Raw genomic sequence first — 16735 nt, 5'->3', positions numbered from 1 at the left:
ACATGGGTGTCAGCTGTTTATTTACAAAGTGAGCTCAGGCCCCTCAGGGGCTGGCAGAGCCAGGCCGCTTCTTCTTTCTCCGCCCGGTTGGGACGACCCCTGATGTCTGCTCCAAATCAGGGCGCGGGCGCTTGGCAGCTGCCTCCAGGGAGGCCCAAAGTTCGTCTGCCTCCGTGTCTTCCGAAGACAGCTTAGCCGGCTCCGGCGGCTCTGGCGGCTCATCCTAGTGAGTGGAGAAAAGCTGGGGAGTCAGGGGCACAGGCAGACCCACAGGGGAGGGGGCTCAACGGGGAAGCCATCTTGCCAGGTACCACCACTTGCATTTCCTGCTCTGGGGACAAGTCCCATCCATGTCCCTGTGTCACTCTTGGCAGGAACCCTGTCAGGACTATAACTATTTTTTAAAAAATATATATTTTATTGACTTTTTACAGAGAGGAAGGGAGAGGGATAGAGAGTTAGAAACACGGATGAGAGAGAAACATCGATCAGCTGCCTCCTGCACACCCGCCACTGGGGATGTGACCACAACCAAGGTACATGCCCTTGACCGGAATCAAACCTGGGACCCTTCAGTCCGCAGGCCGACGCTCCATCCACTGAGCTAAACCGGTTAGGGCAGGACTACAACTATTCACACTCCTCACAAAAATGCAGAAATGCAGCAGGGAGATGGGCAGGGCCAGTCTCTGTTCCAGCTGCTTCCTTTTGCTCCCACGGGAAGAAATCTCACATCTATGCTCTTGGTTCCACCTTCCCAGACCCAGCTGCTTACCTCCCAGTTGTCCCTGCCTGACAGAAGAAGGCAGTTCAGCTGAGACTTCAGATAGACCTGCAAGAGACCAGGGACCTTAAGGAGCCAAGCACAGTGAATGTACAGAGTATGAGTGGGGGGCACAGGAGACAGCAGGCTCTCACCTTATGCTCCAGGCCCCGTGGATTCCGGATCCTGTGTACCCTCAGGATTCTGTCCAAGCCACAGGAGGCTAGGAGAGGCTTGGAAGGGTGGCACTGCAGCCCTCTGACACTGCCTGCCAGTCCCTTCAGGCAGCCCAGTAGGCGCCCTGGAGAAAGGGGGAGGCGTTAGGCGAGCCACGCCTCCAGTAGTATTTATTGTTGAAATCACTTTTTATTTTGGGACTTAATTCTTAACATAACGCTGAGATAGGAGTTACCATTATATCCATTTTACAGGTCAACTACGCACAGGGAGTTGAAGTAACATGTCCAAGGCCATACAGCTTTTGAAACCAGGATTTGAACCCAGACAAACTGATGCCTAAATGAGGGTTCAACTGCCCCAGAGGGAATCCTGCCCCACCCTCCTGCAAGGCTCCCCAGTCCATTACCTTGCCGAAGGTCAATTTCTGCCAGCTGCCCATGAGTGTTTCCTACAATCACCGAGCTGAGGAGAGCAGAGGCAGGTGGGGTCAGCAGGAGCTTCCTGAAGCCCTGACCCCACTCCCGCCCTCTAAACACTCACTTGCCCCCCGGAGTGAGAGTCATAGCGGTCAGCGGGTGCTCTCCATAGGTGGCCTCGAGGACTGGCCGGCGTTGGGGGGAGGCTGGATCATAGACACGGACCTGGAAGAAGACTTAACTATCACAAGGGTACCCTCACCCTGTACCCCCACATCTTCACCCACTTCACACCCTCCCTCATATACTGCTTTCCTGTTTATGATCCACTCTCAGAGGAACTTTCTCATCTGAGTGTTGTGGGGGGTTGGGGTTGGGGGAGAACAGCTTAGCAGCATAAATGGACCGGGCAGAGGGGAGCGAGCCCCCAGGTGGGGAAGTGGCAGCATTCCCTGGTCTTCGTGTGTGACCATCCCATCCCCCCACACTCCCATCTTGGTGGAATGGGAAAGCAAGTAGTCCAGTTGTCAGCGGACGCTGAATTTCAAGCCAAGAGGTTTAGCCTGAACAAGGGAGGACAGAGGAAGCCCTCCGTGTGTGTGCAGCAGAAGATCACCCAGATCGGACTTCAATACGCAGGCAAAGGCAACAGCAAACCCAGGGACCCAGTCCTGCCTGGGTCAGGGCTGTAACGATCCCCAGCCAGGCCCTCCTATGGGGCTGAGGGGCTGTGGCCAGAGGAGAGGCAAGCCTGGGTCCCGCAGCAAACCAGAGGCTGCATCAGGACCAGAGACCCAGTTCTCTCGACATGCAGCCCAACGTCCTCTCGTGACACCTGCGCCCTATAAACCTACTGTGAAGGAAATGCTCCCTCCCCCGCTCCCCTCCTCTCTTCCAGGTGGAAGAACATGAAGAGTCCTAGTTCAGGAAACGCCACCCCAGAACACAGTAAGAGAAGGCTACGGGGCTGAGTGGACAAAGGCGTGCTCCCTCCTCTGAGAGCTCAGGTTTGGGAGGGTGGTGGAAGGATGGCCGTGACAAAGGACGGGCAGAGCCTCAGCAGGAGGTCAGGGTGGGTGGTCCCTCACCTGGTGGTACCCTGTACAGGTGACGAGCTTCCGCGACTCAGGGAGGAACTGTATGTCCTGGTCCCAGATGGGAACTCGCAGGTCAAGCCAGTCATTCCGTACCTGGGGGAGCGGGTCGATGGGGGACAGGGCTGTGGCGAGCTAGTGTGCCCCTTCCTGTCGCCCTCCGTCATCATCCCCTAAAGCCCATCTGGTCTCTGAGGCATGGTCAGCGGCCCCAGCCTCCCTGGGTCCGAGGCCACTCACGTTCTTGGCTCTGAACACAGGCTCCTCAGACCCCTGCAGGTCCCACACCTTCAAAGCATTCTCCTTCCCACCTGTGGCAACTACGTGGGGGCGCACTGGGTCTTGGCGCATCCTACACACCCCAGGGCCCACCCTCAGTTCCAGGACCTGAAAAGAATGAGAGATGAGAGGGGAAATGAGAGTCAATTCCTGGATCCCTAATCCTCCTCCCCCAAAGCCCTCATTCAACTCCTACCCTGGCTCCCACCTTCCCCAACCACGAGGATCAGGGCAGGGAGCCTCACTGGGTCAGAGGAGGTCTCCTTGTCGTCACCCCAGACTCGGAGAACCCCAGAATCCACACACGTGATGAGGGTGCTGCAGGGAGAGGAAGGATAGAGTCAGGGTTAAAAAAAAAAAAAGTGTGAAAATATTCTCTAAGCCCAGTGAACCCACCCCCACATTAACTAGACCCCCACCAGCCCTCCTCCTCTGAAAGCCTCCAGGTAATGTGCGTCTGGACAATGTTTTGGCTTCAGTGTATATTATTTCATTTCCTTGACAGAGTGAGGTTTTATAAGCGAAGAAACGGAGGCTCTGAGCCATTAAAAGGTTTGCCCACTCAGCAAATGTCAGAACCAGAAATCAAGTCTGTGATACCCCAAAGCAAAGTGCCTTTGTAACCCACAGCTACATCTAGGGGCACCTGGCCCTGCCCGTCTTTCTGAACCTTTCTCCGGTCACCAGGGGCCAGGATCAGTAACTCTGAAGGGACTGAAATGGCACCGGTTGGGAGTTAGGGTTGGGCCAAAGTCAAACACCAGCTTCAGTTCCCTGTCCGGGCTCCACGTGCTCATTGTCAGCCCCCCACCCACAGCATACTCCTCCCAGGGAGCCCCAGCGAGTCTCTCCCTAGAAGCTGCCAGCCCCAGCCTATGCGCTCTCTCACACTGCCCACCCTCTCCACCTTGGTTCAGGGTCTGTATCGCCTGCCTGGGCTATGGCAATAGTCTCCCAACTGCTCTCTCCCCAGTTCATCCTCCACACCCCTACAGGCTCACAGCTTGGGCCACAGCTCTGCTGCTCAAAAACCAGTAACTCCCCACCACCTCCAAGACAAAAATGGCACGTGCAGCCCTCTACCATGAATCCCACCCTACCTTGCCCATCTCGTGTTAAAATGCTTCCTCGGCGTCCACCCCCCCCCCCCCCCCAATGCAATTTATCTTCCCTGCAAGGTACCCTGTGGCCCGACACCAAGCCTTGGCCTCTGCCCAGGCAGTAGCGTCTTTCTAAAATGCCCTTACCCCTCCCTCCACTGTCCACATTTTACCAATCCTTCAAGGCCTGCCTTAAGCTTCTCCCTCCCCCAGCCTCCTAGACCTCACCGGCCAGAATTAGAGCCACCAAACCCACACAGCCTGCCCGCAACCTCCTCTTCATTTAGGAAGAGAGCGAGGCAGCCACTAGCGCCAGCACTGTCGTCCTAACTTTCCTTTGGGAGCTTCCTCACATTGTGAGTGGCTGCCAGTCCCCATCTAAAGGCATCCTCACTATGAACTGACTTGCTCAGGGTCACCCAAAGGTTATGGAATCAGGAGAAAATCCCTCGGGGTGCAAACGGTGTAACAGCGGGTACTGTGCGTGTCTGGGTTCCCTGCAGCCCTCGCATTCTGCAATGCCTGGCACTCGGCAGGGGTTCAATAAACGCTCGTTACAGGCAGGAACGCAAGACGGCAGGACACACGCCCCTGTCTCCGAGGCCAGGTCCGAGCCCCCGAAGGGTTGATGGCCATTCCTCGGCCGTCCCACGGGAGCCTCGGCGCTCTCCCTACCCGTTCGGCGAGGGGCTCGGGCTTACCCGTCCGCCTGGGCGAGGCCTCGGAACGTGCCCTCCCCGCCGGGGCAGTGCCTCTGGCCCCGGAATCTGCCCTCCTCGATGCTGAAGTGCCTCACTGTCCGGTCGGCACAGCCCATCAGGATCTGCGGGCAGAGGAGGGCAGGAGGGATGGAGGGCGGGATGGCGAGGACCGCGAGGCTGCCGGCCCCCCGGCCCCGGCCAGGCCCCGGCCGCTCACCTCGGTCTCCCCGCCCGCGCCCCAGCACAGGGCGCTCACCGCCTCCTCGCGCCGGGGCTGTCCCGCCGCCGTGAAGTTGGCCGCCTGTTTGCGCCGAAGGTTCACCCCTGCGGGACGCGGGCGTCAGTCACACCGGGTCGCGGGCGGGCGACCCCGCCCCCCACTCCCCGACGCCGGGTCCTGCCACCCACCTTTCAGGATCCCAGTCTCGGTTCCGACCCACACATGGTTCCAGCGCGCCCCGGCGGCAGCCATCACCGAGCCGGTTCACAGCCGCACTTCCGGCGCAGCGCGCGTCATCAGCGCGCGCCGCGTGGGGGCGTCGGGGCAGCGCAGCTTCCGGGCGTTTAAAGGGCTGGCAGAGTATTCGCCGCCCGCCTGCTCCCTCCGGTATTGCAATACGAAGTCAAAAGGTAGAGATTTGTGGGGATCTGAAGAGCAACTTGCTCCAAGTCTTCATTCGGAGCGGATCTCATCCTAAGCGGACCGCGATGCCGGGCGAGCCCGCCCCAGCCGCCTCCCTGCCCCCAGCAGCGTGGCATGTTTTTTTCTGCTGCCGACGCGATTCAAATCACTATTGTAATAGACGCTTGGTTTCTAACTCGAGTATAAAAGACACAAAACAAAGAAAGACGGGGGCAATGAAACCGACGACCCTAAAACAGGTCTGTGTTTTGGGAAATGGAGATAGGACGTCATTTTTATTCCCTCACATTGAGGTTCGGTGATGGCAAAAACTAGCTCAGAGTAAACATCGGCAAGTTAATAGAAACAGCACTCCTCCCAAGGACCAGCTGCAATGTCATAACGGCCCCTTTCTTTGCGTGATTGTTTTCTTACTGAGAAATAGTCTTCTCTGAAATCATAGACGCTCAGAAACTTTGCTGTTTGAAATTATATCAGTAAGAAGAAAGCATCCCCCTCTTGCCTGGCAGATTGTCTTCCACGGAAGAGCAGCCTTATCAGCGCAGCTGCAGAGCTGCCGATAGGAATTCTGAGCATAACGTTCCACATTTACTTTTGTATTGTTACCAAGGAAACGGCACCCTGGGTACACTTCACAGCCCGGACCCGATGCTGACGTCTTTGCACACAGTTCTACTCTGTATTGAGCCTATCAGAACAAACTCCATGTTTCCCTATAATCCTATAATTTATTATTTATTTATTTTTTATTTATTTATTTGGCGAGGCATCCATCCATTCCTCATTGGTGCGGTCTTCCTCATTGTAAAGTCGGGGGACACGTCTGGGTTTTTAAGGCTGATAGGATTAGACCTAGACATCTGCCTTTATTTTTATTTTTTAGAATCCTTACCCGAAGACATTTCTTCCATTGCTTTGATAAGGGAGTGAAAGGGAGGCAGAGAGAGAAAAACATCCATGAGAGAGAGACACATGGATTGGTTGCCTCCCGCACGACTCCTCCTCCCCCGCACTGGGGCGGGGGGGATCTAACCTGCAACCCAGGTACGCGCCCCCGACCCCAAATAGAACTCGCGACCCTTGAGTCCCTGGCCAGATGAGCAAAACTGGATAAGGCGAAATCTGCTTTTTAAAAAAAATCCTCGCCCTCCCCACGTGGGAATCTGTGCTTGTTTCTCAATAAATTTCCATCTTTTCCTATAAAAATAGAAAACACTCACCGGAGGATGTATTTTTTAATGATTTTAGAGGAAGGGGGAGAAAAACATGGGTCGCTTGTGCCTTGAGCAGAACTGGAGCTGGCCTTTAGAACTGAGTTAGCCTTCTGAATGGGGGCGATACTCCAACCACCTGCATCACCCTGGCCTGCGTGAGGTCTGCCCTTTAAAATAAAGTGAAAGTGGTAGAAAAGAATGAAAAACGGAACAAAGAGAGCCAGACTTCTGAAAGCGTGTTGACTATGCCAGAGCACTCATTGCTTCTTCTCGCTTGAGAAGCGGATATGAAATCTTTCTTTGAACCACCAGTTTTCCCCCGAGGGGGGTGCACCGTTCCTGGAGGTACTGCAATACCAGGTCGATGCGTGGAGTGGACGGAGCAAGCTCCTATTCCATCTCCTAATCCCAAAAATCCATTTAATATATTGTCCTCGGATAGAGGACGTATCAGATATTAAACTGATAAGAACAGATACTACACTTGATCTTAGCCAAAAGGCCGAGAAGCGATACCGACGCCTCCGACTCCGCGCCAGGCTTGCCCTTACTGTAGCTTTACTACTTGTGGTTACTTTTATGGCCTAACGATTAGATTGTTTTCAGTATGTCATATTTCTTAAACCCAGTTTTTTTTATTATTCTTTCTTAAAAATAATGGCAGATTGTTGGAAACAGACTTAAAATAGAATTCTTTACTGCTTTTCCCATGCGCTCCCTGCTGGGTGTGTTTTGCATAAACCCGCCCCTCCTCTTTGTAACAATCTTCGGATTGGTCCACATACAAGTCGTCATTTCAGTGCCTCTTGGTCTCTTCTTCTCCCGGACTGTGGGTTAGATTCGCGTCCTGATGGCTCCCTGGCAGCCCGTGGGGGCGGCTAGCGGGGTTTCCGTCGGTGGGTTGAAGGTGTAGCGGGTGGCGGTGGCCCCCTCTGCGGGACACGTTTGAAGAGGCCGCGGTTCCGAGCCCAGACCTTGGAGTCCAAATTGCTGAGTTGGGATCCTGCTCTTTAGTTCCTCCAGGAGGCGCAGGTCCCTGTTAAACGGGAAATCCTAGGGCGCTGAGGCGGTGGTCTGAGAAGTGAGGACACAGGGAAGGGCGGCCTTTAGGACTGAGTTCTCCTTTCAGAGGTTCCTGATTCCAGCACCCAGGATCCAGCCCTGGGAGAGGGGGTGGAGCCGGTGTAGGTCAAATTTAAATGAGCAATTCTTTTATAGGCTCAAAGCAAATGCTTTATGAAGGGACTAGAGGCCCTGTGCATCGCAGTGGGAGGTGGGCGGGAGGGGAGTTCCTCAGCCCCGCCTGCACCCTCTCGCACTCTGGGACCCCTTGCTCCTTACCGCCCCCTGCAGCGGAGATGGGAGAGGCTCCACCAGTACCTCCGGGCTTGCCAGTCTCAGCCTAGCTTCTGGCTCCTGGGTTGAGCGGCTGCCCCCTGGTGGTCATTCCACTGTTTGGCTGATTTGCATGTTAGGGTTTAATTATATAGGACTAGAAGCCCGTTGCAGGAGGATTCCTGCAAGAATAGGGCTTCCTCGGCTGATCGTGCTGCCAAGTCCCTGCCGCCCAGGGCCGCAGCGGGGGTTTAGGCCGCACACGGGCCAGATGGTGGCTCGTGCTGGCCCCCCCTGCCTGCATTATGCAACTTAGCCGCCATCTTTGTTGGTGGTTAATTTGCATATTGTGCTGATTAGCCAATGGGAGGTGTAGCGAAGGTACAGTCAATTACCATGTTTGTTATTAGATAGGAGGACTAGTGGCCTGGTGCATGAAATTCATGCGGGGGGGGGGCGGATGGGGGTGTCCCTCAGTCCGGACTGCACCCTCTCCAATCTGGGACCCCTTGGGGGACATTCCCCTTGCAATCCTGGACCACTGGCTCTTAACCGCTCATCTGCCTGCCTCCCTGCCTGCGTGATCACCCCTAATGACTCTGCCTGCCAGCCTGGTTGCCCCCAACTGCCCTCCCCACCAGCCTTCTCACCCACAACTGCCCCCCCCTGCCGGCCTGACCACCCTCAACTGTCCTCTCCCCCCGCTGGCCTGATTGCCCCTAACTGCCTCTGCCTCTGCCCCGCCACCATGGCTTTGTCCAGAAGGATGTCCGGAAGGTCTCCCGGTCTAATTAGCCTTTACCCTTTTATCAGTATACATTCTATATCCGGCCCTGTCAGAGAAGGGACCTGACTGAGGTCCTGTTTCCTTGGAAAATAGAGGCCTTGGCTCTGTGTCAAAGGTACAGGCATGGCTGAGATCCTTCAGGCAAGAGTAGGTCATTCCATTCTCACTATTGTAATTTCAACTGGCAAGCTTTCTGAAAAGCCATGATTTAGAGAACAAGGTCAAGGGTCTCAGCACTGTGTCTTCGATGTTAATAAACAGAAGCATAAAACCAGGGCCTCCGGGGAGGGACTGCATTAAGGGGGTGTGGTGTGTAGAATGATGCCCCCACAAATGTGCCTATGTTCTAATTCTTAGAACCTCTGAATGTGTGATCTTACATGGAAAGAGTTCCTGTGTAGATGTGGTTAAGGCTTTGAGAATGCATTATGGCAGAGACTGCCGTTAACGCTATTTTAAAAATCCTCACCTGAGGATGTGTTTTCATTGACTTTTTTGAGAGAGAGGGAGAGAAAGAGAAACATCAATGTGAGAGAGACACAAAAATTGGTTACCTCCTTCCCACACGCACCCTGACGGGGCAATCTAACCTGCAACCCAGGTGTGTGCCCTTGACTGGGAATCAAACCTGAGATCCTTTGGTGCGTGGGCTGACGCTGTAACCACTGAGCACACTGGCCGGGACACTGTTCTTTGTTGGCATTTATCATATACCTCAGGGTGTCTAAAACAGCCCTATTGACGTTTTAGGCTGGATAATTCGTTGTTTGCAGAGTGGAAGAGAGGCAGCTGTCTGTCTAGTGCATTGTAGGGTGTAGAGCAGCATCCTTGGTCTCTACCTACTAAGATGCCAGGAGTTTACCCCACGCACTCCAAGTGGGGACAACCAAAATGTCCCCAGACATCGGTAACTGTCCCTGGGGGCAAAATCACCCCTGTGTGAGAGCCACTGTGCTAGCTCAAATAATCTTATATGCTGGCTGTCTTCGCCTCTTACAGTGTAACCCAAAGGCAGGAGTGAGGCCTTGGCTCTGGGTTTAGTGCATTGCTAGGTTTGGGATAGAGAACTTGTTGGTGCTCTTACCACCTAACTGAAGTGGGGAGACTGGGGGAGCAGACATGGACAGACCAGGTAAATCAAGGGTCTGAATTGGATACCTGGTGGGGGGGTCAAGGGGCAGTTGGGTGCCCAGGGAGGAGGTCCAGGCTAGAGATGCCGTAGTCAGTGTACGGACTGTAAGCAGCCAGGCCTCAATCGCTCTGGCGCTTTTCACCGTTGCTCCATATAATCCGTCTCATATTTTTTCATTTCTTAGCCCAAGTAGCCATTAACTTGGGCTTTAATTTGAATTCCTTATTTGCCAAATGGTGAAAGTCGTTTGAGGAAAGTGTCATTATCTTTGGCTCCATCACCTCCTTGCTGCATCCCCCAGACCTGCGTTAAGAGTGACAGCAGCCTGGTCTAATGGCTACACCCCTGCAATGTGGACAACTGACCCTCCTCCCCTGCAGTTGTGACAATGGGTAATTCGCTCACCTTTTCTTTGTCTCCCCCGGGTGAGGTAATGCACGCACTAGCGACCATTCTGTAGCTAAAGCTCCCCACACCTGCTTGCAGTCACTTTGTCTGTTGTGACCTTTGTTGCCTTGACACACCCTTCACCAGGTGTTCGTGTGGGTTCTCCCGGTTACCAGTTCCCCACTCTGCAGGCCTCCCATGGTTGCAGGGCCTTTCTGGGCTCCCCCTCTGCTGCTCCCCATCTTTAAATGCTGGTGCACCTCCCACTACCCACCGCCCCCAGGGTCCTGGTGTGGGTCTTATCTGACGCACTTTCAGGACCACCCCTCTCCTTCTCTTACTGTTGACAACTCTCAAATCCGAATGGCTACCACTTAATGAACAAAAAGCATTAACTTGTCTCTTTATACTCTAGTTCTGTGGCGCCCACCAGGGCCTGAGTTCGGGGGAATTTAAAAAGTGGTCGGGTGAAAGGAGGCTCCAAGGCGCGCGCAGAGAGTAAGCTTAAAAAACGAAAGTTAGAAAATAAGAAGTTAAGCTTAAAAAGCAAAAGTAAGAAGGCCAAAAATAAAATAAGGTAGGGAGCCGAAGTGTGGTAAAATTAGCTCGGTGTAAAACATGGGAATATGCTTAATTGAAGCATTTTTAAAGTAAGCATTTTTAAATTTCTAAGGTAGAAATAAGTGGTAGAAATAAGCTGTAGAAAGTAAGCAGTAGAAAATAAGCCGTAGAAATAGAGTAGGAAATAAGTTGTAGGAATATAGAAATAAGAAGTAGAAAATAAGTAGAAATAAGTTGTAGAAATGTAGAAATAAGCAGGGGTTGCAACCCAGGAAAGGTTTTGGCAAAAGCAGCCAACCTGACCTATAGTTCATAGTTAGAGGTAGAGAAATAAGCAAAAAATAAGTAGAAATAAGCTGTAGAAATAGAGAAATAGGTAGAAATAGAAAAATAAGTAGAAATAAGCGGTAGAAATAAGTGTTAGAAATAAGCTGTAGGAATGTAGAAATAAGTGGTAGAAATAAGCTGTAAAAATGGAGAAATAAGTAGAAATAAGCTGTAGAAATAGAGAAATAGGTAGAAATAAGTGGTAGAAATAGAGACCTAAGCGGTAAGAAATAAGCGGTAGAAATAAGCTGTAGAAGTAAGAAATAGGTAGAAATAAGTGGTAGAAATAGAGAAATAAGTAGAAAATAAGCGGTAAAAATAAGCTGTAGAAGAGAAATAAGTAGAAATAAGTGGTAGAAATAAGCTGTAGGAATAGAGAAATAAGTAGAAATAAGTGGTAGAAATAAGCTGTAGAAAATAAGTGAATAGGAAGATATAAAGTAAGGTAGAAATCTCCCAGGTTTTGTTTAAGCCACTGTAAAGCAGCAGATGGCTGTGGTGATTTATGTTTAAGGAAGTGATTTTTGTTTTAGACCGAGGTTGTAAGCTCTTGCCGCAGTTGCATTGTTTCTAGGCTTTGGTTATCTTTGCTTGTGAGACCTGATAGCTCCCTGGGACTTGGGGTCTGTGTGAGACGCAGACTCAGAGTTGGAGGTCTCCAGCTACCGAGGGTTGCTCGTTTCCATGCAGCAGCGCGTAAAGAACAAGAACTTCCCCCGCGTGGACAGGGCTGATTGGACCGGGACTGATGCGGACTCAGTGCCGAGGTCAACCTTCCAAACAGCCTGATCCAGGGGACTAGTTTTGCATCAACGACATCTCTGCATCGCCGAGGTATCAGCATGGAGTCCGCTGAAGAAGATGGCGACCGAGGCCAAGCAGATGTTAGAAAAGCAAGTGGGAGCTATGCTAGTGTTGGTGAACTGTCAGTTTTCTGTAAAATCTTGAGGAGCTAAATCTAAGGACTTTGAGTAAGATATCCTGAAAACGTTAACATGTTTGTAGTTGGGTTTTGCATTGGTATTGCTTTATTAGCCAGAGTTTTGTTCTCTTGTTAACATTGCTGTCTATAGTTTTGTTAATAGCCAGAAGTTTGCTGTGATATTTTGATGATGCTGAATAACCTGTTTAGAGGTTTTTGGATAACGTAAATAGGTGTGTTTAAAAACAAAAGCAAAGGGGGAGATGTGGGGCGCGGCTACAGTGCTTTGGCCAGGTTCAAGCCTGGACTAACGAAAGGACAGGGTCCTCTCATGGCCACGTGCAAATCCCAGCTGGAGGACAGGGCCCTCCCAACACAATCATAGCCAGCGGCTGTGGTTGTAAGCTTGAACCTATGGTCTGAACACGTGGCCCCACGTGCCTTGTAATAGAGCTCACGTGCATGTAGTTGAGTGAGGTTGAGACTCACGAGAATGCTGTAAACAACGTGATCACGCCCCTACTTTGCCTCGTGGCATCTGCTATAAAATAAAGACACGGCTTGTGGGCGCTGGAGCAGTGTCCCACCGAGACCCAGCTTTCATTCTCTTATCTTTCCTTATCCTTTCACGCCCCCCCCCCCCCACTCAGTTTACCTTTGGCCGCAACATATGGTGTCCGACCAGGGACTGAGTTTTGGCCGCCACAGTTCTGACACAAAATGCATAGTTGGCCCTTCATTATCTGCAGGTTCCACACACGAACGAAGTGCAGATGGTTTTTTTTTACACTTACACCACGAACTCCCAAGAAGTGGGTACCATCACTGGCTCTCAAGTGAACTCTGGGTGGAGCAGGCTGACCCTCCCTCCAATTGAACCCAGATTTTACAAGGGTCCTGAGCGTCCTTGAGCTTTGGTGTCCATGAGGATCCTGGAAACAATACTCCAGGGCAGAGGGAGACCTTACCCTAAAATTCACATATGCAGAACCCCCAAAACAGGTGGCAATCCTTGAATTCATACCCATTCTGTGTAGTAATATAAGGACCAACACTATCTGACAACTTGCACCGCAAGGGCCCAGTGAGGTGTGGGCCCCGTGTGCATGTTAACCATGCTGATTTGACCCTCTGGGCTTGGAAAACTAGGTAACTGCTTTAAAAGGCTCAGAATCAGACTTAACCACACACATATACCCTACTCATGCCGTGTGCCACTACCTACAGCCGAAGCCAGCTTGCCCAGGACCAGATAAAGACTTAAAAACATTGGGTATGTGGATTTGGATGAGACTAACTTTAGTCATTTGCATATACTCAGATATAATGGCATATGGAGATCAAGATGAATGTTTAATGCCAACTATTATTCATTCAACAATTGTTAACCAGAGCACCCCCTCCCAGATGCCCTAGAAGTTTACCCTAGTTAGGCAAACAACTAGATCCACTCAAACACAACCAGAGGGAAGGATAAAAAGAGCCTTTATTTTTAAGGATGGAAATGATTATTTGAAAATTTAAACAGCCAGATTATATAAGACATTGCTTAAAAATTCTCTTCAAAGAGTTGGATTCCTGTAGGGAAAAAAAAGTGAGTTTATTGGATGGGAAAGAACATGCACTGTGAGCTTACAAGGTGCCACCCTTTAACCCAATCACACCCCTAGATTTTCTGTTTATGTCAGTAACTTTGAATATTGATTAGTTAACTGGCATTAAAAAAGGTCGCTTAGGGTGTACAAATGGTTATATACCTGAAAGTGGGAAGATACCTACCATTATACATGCTTTGTTCTTTCTTTAGACCTGAAAAAAAAAAATACGATTTTTTTGAACAATTGAGTTATTCTTCCCTTCCCCATGCTTAGAAATCCTTGTGATCCCTCAGACAGTTCCTTCTGGAACGAACTTTCCTCTTCTCCCCCAGCCAGCCCCAGTGGGTTCACCTTTACAGGCTCTGGGACAAGGACAGGAGGTAAGACGTGTGAAGGTTTCCTCACTGGGAAATTGTAGCTTGGCCTGCACTTTACCTTTGAATTACTCACCTCACACTTCAGACTGAAGTTGAGCAGAAATACAGATTACACTTCCCCTGCAAAAGAATGAATGGGAACTCAGTCAACCAGCCCTAGGCACAGCTGTATAGGCTGCATAGGTTTCAAAACACACTTTTCAGAAACGAGGTGGTCCAAAGAATGTCCTATTAGCTGCACTGCCTACTCAACCAACTTCCCAGGGTCACTTCATTCCAAGGCAAGCTCACAGCTCAGAAAATACCTTTCAGTCACAGTGATCAGACTGGGGCGGTATAAACTCATCACTGGTGAGTGATCCCAAAGTGTGAAACGGGCACATTTTATATAGCAGCCACAGATTGAGATTACAAAGAGGCTTAGCTTACCTCAAATCATTCCTGGGCCCCAGAGGAGGTGCTGGACCTGAAACAAACAAGACAGAGTCAGCAGCGTGCACTTCCTGCATTAAACGCAGGCTTCCGCCAGTTCCTAGAAAATCAGATTTCCGAGTCTCAACAGCAAGTCATCAGCCGAACGAGATTCCATGTCAGTCATCATATATACAGGCCTCAAGGGCATTCTCTACCCGGCATGTTGCACATATGGAAACCACTCACCTTTGAGTGGACAAGCAAAGCAGGTCACTGTTACCAGCACCTAGAAAGACAAGGCTGTGGTCAATGAAAATGCCAACTTGGTATCCCTGCCGCCACCATCTTCTCCAGTTTCTCAGGTGTTCAAATGTTTTCATTATGTAAGTCATAGTGAGCTAGTTCGATTCATCATAGAAACTGACGACTTGGTGGCATAAGCCTGACAATCAACTCACCTTTTAACTCTGGAGGTTTCTCAGGAGTTTACAGGGCCCAGCTGCTCCTGAATGAGATCACGCAATTAGCAAAAGACCTAAAACAGCCACAGTGATTCTAGCTATGGTTAACAGGCAGGACCAAGAAAAACTAAGCAATGCTATCTCTCTGTTGTACCTCAGACAGTTCCTTATGGAACAGGTTCTCATCCTATCTCCCAGGTAGCCCCAGTGGGTTCACCATTACTGGCTCTGAGGCTAGTACTGGGCTAAGACAGGATGTTTGCTCTCCTCACTGGCACTGGACTCTGCAGCAAGTTACAACAGTTACAGACACTCACCACTGCCACCTCTTTCCATGTGTTCAACCCTGGGCAGATCAATGGTGACCTAGGAGGCAAGAGATCAAGAAATGTCACTACAAGCAACGAGAAACCAGAAAGCTAAATGGGTCAATTAAGGCTCTGGTGACAAAAACAAAACACGTTGCCAAGTTATTCACTGGATAATGGGTTCACGTGTTAGTTTACCACAAGATTGGAGTATTGGAAGAAGCTACTTACCATTTAGATAGGCGAATAGATCATCATCAGGACAACCTATAAATGAAGAGTCAATTATTACTAAAAATGTTACAATGGAGTAAGATTTCATCATCGAACAGAAACTGCCATCAGAACTCTAACATGCTATTACCTGTCGTACCTCACAGAGCATCAGTGTAACAATTCAAATCATCTGACAGTGATGTGTGGGTGAGGGGGAATATCACACCCCCAAGAACCAGATGCACCACCGGGGTGTTCTCTCCCTCCCCAGCACAATCATTCCAGGAGAAACCAGCAGGAAGGACCATTTGCTCTCCTGGTTGTGGGGGGACACTGGAGAGAGAACATCTCAATCCCTCACTTAGACAATTACCTGTGATCACCCTCGGAGGCAGCCGAATCCGTCAGGACCGATGAGCTGCTACGGACAGAAAGAGGAGGCATTACATATACCCAGTAACAGCCATTCAAAGCCCGTGAAGACGCTTGGCCGACTTCTCAGTGCTTAGATGACATCACTTGTAAGTTCAGTCATATGCTTGTCGTTGTATGTTCATCACGGAGTGGCCAGCCCAAGGGGACACCCATCTGCACACGGCACCCCTACCCATAATGGCATAATCCTGTGTACCCACCGGAGCCCCGCTGCAAGGACTGATCTGCACGGGGATAGGTCTGGTCCCATCCTCCAACCTGTACGAGCTCTCTGGGTCGGAACCATACCTGGAAAACAGCGAAGAGCACCCTTCACTTAGGTTTCATACCTTGCAGCCTCGTCTTGTGCGCGTGCCCTAACACTTCCGAGCTAAACAGACCCCAGGCATGAAAATACAGCCCAACTTTTGCTGCGGATGGTGCTACTCAGAATGTGTACGCTTCTCCACCAATCCATCAGAAAGAGAGAGTTCGGTTCTTATCATCCCCGTAGCACACCGCACAGGACTCGCATGCACGCAGCCGCGGAGGATTCGCCGTGAAAGGCCGCCTTCAGCACTTACTCGAACAAGAGGGATGTCCCGGGTCCTCTAGCGTCCATACGTGCGCCCGAACCCTGCAGACAAGGAGGACATTGGGTCGGTATTGCATATTGCCCAACGCTGTGGCCTCCGGAGCGCCCCCTGCACCGGGGGTGCAAGGCCCGTCTCAGAGTGTCTTATCCTCACGGGACTCGGTACAGGTCTGTGAAAGGTGCTCATCACAGAGAAGGCCGCCGGCACCGCCCGCCATCGCCATTTTGTCCTTCACAAAGCCCTGCGGTAGCTTCGAGGCCTGGAGGCCATGGCCAAGTCGCCCCATTTGCCCTCCCGCCCCCCCAAACAGACATAACACAGAAGACGGCCTAAGGCCCGCCACGCTCACGCGGGCAGTCCTCCCCGACGCAGAGAGAACACTCACCAGAGAAGCAGAGAAAAGACAAGACCCAAAGGCCTCAGCGAGGCACTTAAATACCCTCCCGCAGAGGCCCACGGGACTGGAGGGCGGGGCTGCGGCGGGCGCACGCGCACGGGGAGAGCGCGTGC

At 51.3% G+C, this 16735-nt stretch overlaps 1 protein-coding gene and 9 non-coding genes across 14 annotated transcripts; all 10 read right to left on the bottom strand.

Moving 5' to 3' along the window:
* Positions 1 to 3: 3 nt before the first annotated feature.
* On the bottom strand, positions 4 to 5085 carry WDR74 (WD repeat domain 74). 5 transcript variants are annotated; one of them, XM_059710377.1, is made up of 11 exons: positions 4942 to 5085; positions 4751 to 4857; positions 4534 to 4655; positions 2978 to 3050; positions 2694 to 2840; positions 2448 to 2549; positions 1484 to 1584; positions 1350 to 1405; positions 919 to 1064; positions 776 to 832; positions 4 to 223 (listed from the first exon to the last, which is right to left on the bottom strand). In XM_059710377.1, the coding sequence occupies exons 1-11, from the start codon at positions 5003 to 5005 to the stop codon at positions 44 to 46; spliced, it is 1155 nt and encodes a 384-aa protein (XP_059566360.1). In that variant the 5' UTR covers positions 5006 to 5085; the 3' UTR covers positions 4 to 43. The 5 variants fall into 5 exon arrangements, with proteins under 5 accessions (XP_059566360.1, XP_059566361.1, XP_059566362.1 ...); XM_059710378.1 differs by lacking the exon at positions 776 to 832; XM_059710379.1 differs by lacking the exon at positions 4751 to 4857 and having other exon boundaries at positions 4942 to 5035.
* Positions 5086 to 6713: 1628 nt separating this feature from the next.
* LOC132242441 (U2 spliceosomal RNA) lies at positions 6714 to 6904 on the bottom strand. The gene has a single exon (XR_009454632.1). It is a non-coding gene; the product is annotated as a U2 spliceosomal RNA (small nuclear RNA).
* A 6819-nt stretch (positions 6905 to 13723) lies between these two features.
* Positions 13724 to 13849, bottom strand: LOC132242406 (small nucleolar RNA SNORD22). Its single transcript, XR_009454602.1, has one exon. It is a non-coding gene; the product is annotated as a small nucleolar RNA SNORD22 (small nucleolar RNA).
* A 255-nt stretch (positions 13850 to 14104) lies between these two features.
* Positions 14105 to 14172, bottom strand: LOC132242401 (small nucleolar RNA SNORD31). Its single transcript, XR_009454598.1, has one exon. It is a non-coding gene; the product is annotated as a small nucleolar RNA SNORD31 (small nucleolar RNA).
* Positions 14173 to 14351: 179 nt separating this feature from the next.
* LOC132242400 (small nucleolar RNA SNORD30) lies at positions 14352 to 14421 on the bottom strand. The gene has a single exon (XR_009454597.1). It is a non-coding gene; the product is annotated as a small nucleolar RNA SNORD30 (small nucleolar RNA).
* A 162-nt stretch (positions 14422 to 14583) lies between these two features.
* LOC132242395 (small nucleolar RNA SNORD29) lies at positions 14584 to 14650 on the bottom strand. Its single transcript, XR_009454593.1, has one exon. It is a non-coding gene; the product is annotated as a small nucleolar RNA SNORD29 (small nucleolar RNA).
* Positions 14651 to 14841: 191 nt separating this feature from the next.
* Positions 14842 to 14968, bottom strand: LOC132242407 (small nucleolar RNA SNORD22). The gene has a single exon (XR_009454603.1). It is a non-coding gene; the product is annotated as a small nucleolar RNA SNORD22 (small nucleolar RNA).
* Positions 14969 to 15335: 367 nt separating this feature from the next.
* On the bottom strand, positions 15336 to 15410 carry LOC132242396 (small nucleolar RNA SNORD28). The gene has a single exon (XR_009454594.1). It is a non-coding gene; the product is annotated as a small nucleolar RNA SNORD28 (small nucleolar RNA).
* Positions 15411 to 15708: 298 nt separating this feature from the next.
* LOC132242398 (small nucleolar RNA SNORD27) lies at positions 15709 to 15780 on the bottom strand. Its single transcript, XR_009454595.1, has one exon. It is a non-coding gene; the product is annotated as a small nucleolar RNA SNORD27 (small nucleolar RNA).
* Positions 15781 to 16071: 291 nt separating this feature from the next.
* On the bottom strand, positions 16072 to 16143 carry LOC132242399 (small nucleolar RNA SNORD26). The gene has a single exon (XR_009454596.1). It is a non-coding gene; the product is annotated as a small nucleolar RNA SNORD26 (small nucleolar RNA).
* Between the last annotated feature and the right edge of the window lie 592 nt (positions 16144 to 16735).

Source organism: Myotis daubentonii, chromosome 9 (genome assembly GCF_963259705.1).
Source record: "Myotis daubentonii chromosome 9, mMyoDau2.1, whole genome shotgun sequence".
Lineage (NCBI taxonomy): Eukaryota > Metazoa > Chordata > Mammalia > Chiroptera > Vespertilionidae > Myotis > Myotis daubentonii.
The sequence above is the reverse complement of the archived record's forward strand: the minus strand, read 5'-3'. Positions and strand labels throughout refer to the sequence as shown.

What these genes read in the sequence shown, in the direction of transcription:
- WDR74 (XM_059710377.1), bottom strand. Translation starts at nt 5,005, where the DNA reads ATGGCTGCCGCCGGGGCGCGCTGGAACCATGTGTGGGTCGGAACCGAG. An exon ending in GCGCGGGCGGGGAGACCGAG is followed by an intron (nt 4,656 to 4,750) that starts GTGAGCGGCCGG and finishes CTCTGCCCGCAG; the next exon opens with ATCCTGATGGGCTGTGCCGA. An exon ending in CCTGTACAGGGTACCACCAG is followed by an intron (nt 1,585 to 2,447) that starts GTGAGGGACCAC and finishes GTCTTCTTCCAG; the next exon opens with GTCCGTGTCTATGATCCAGC.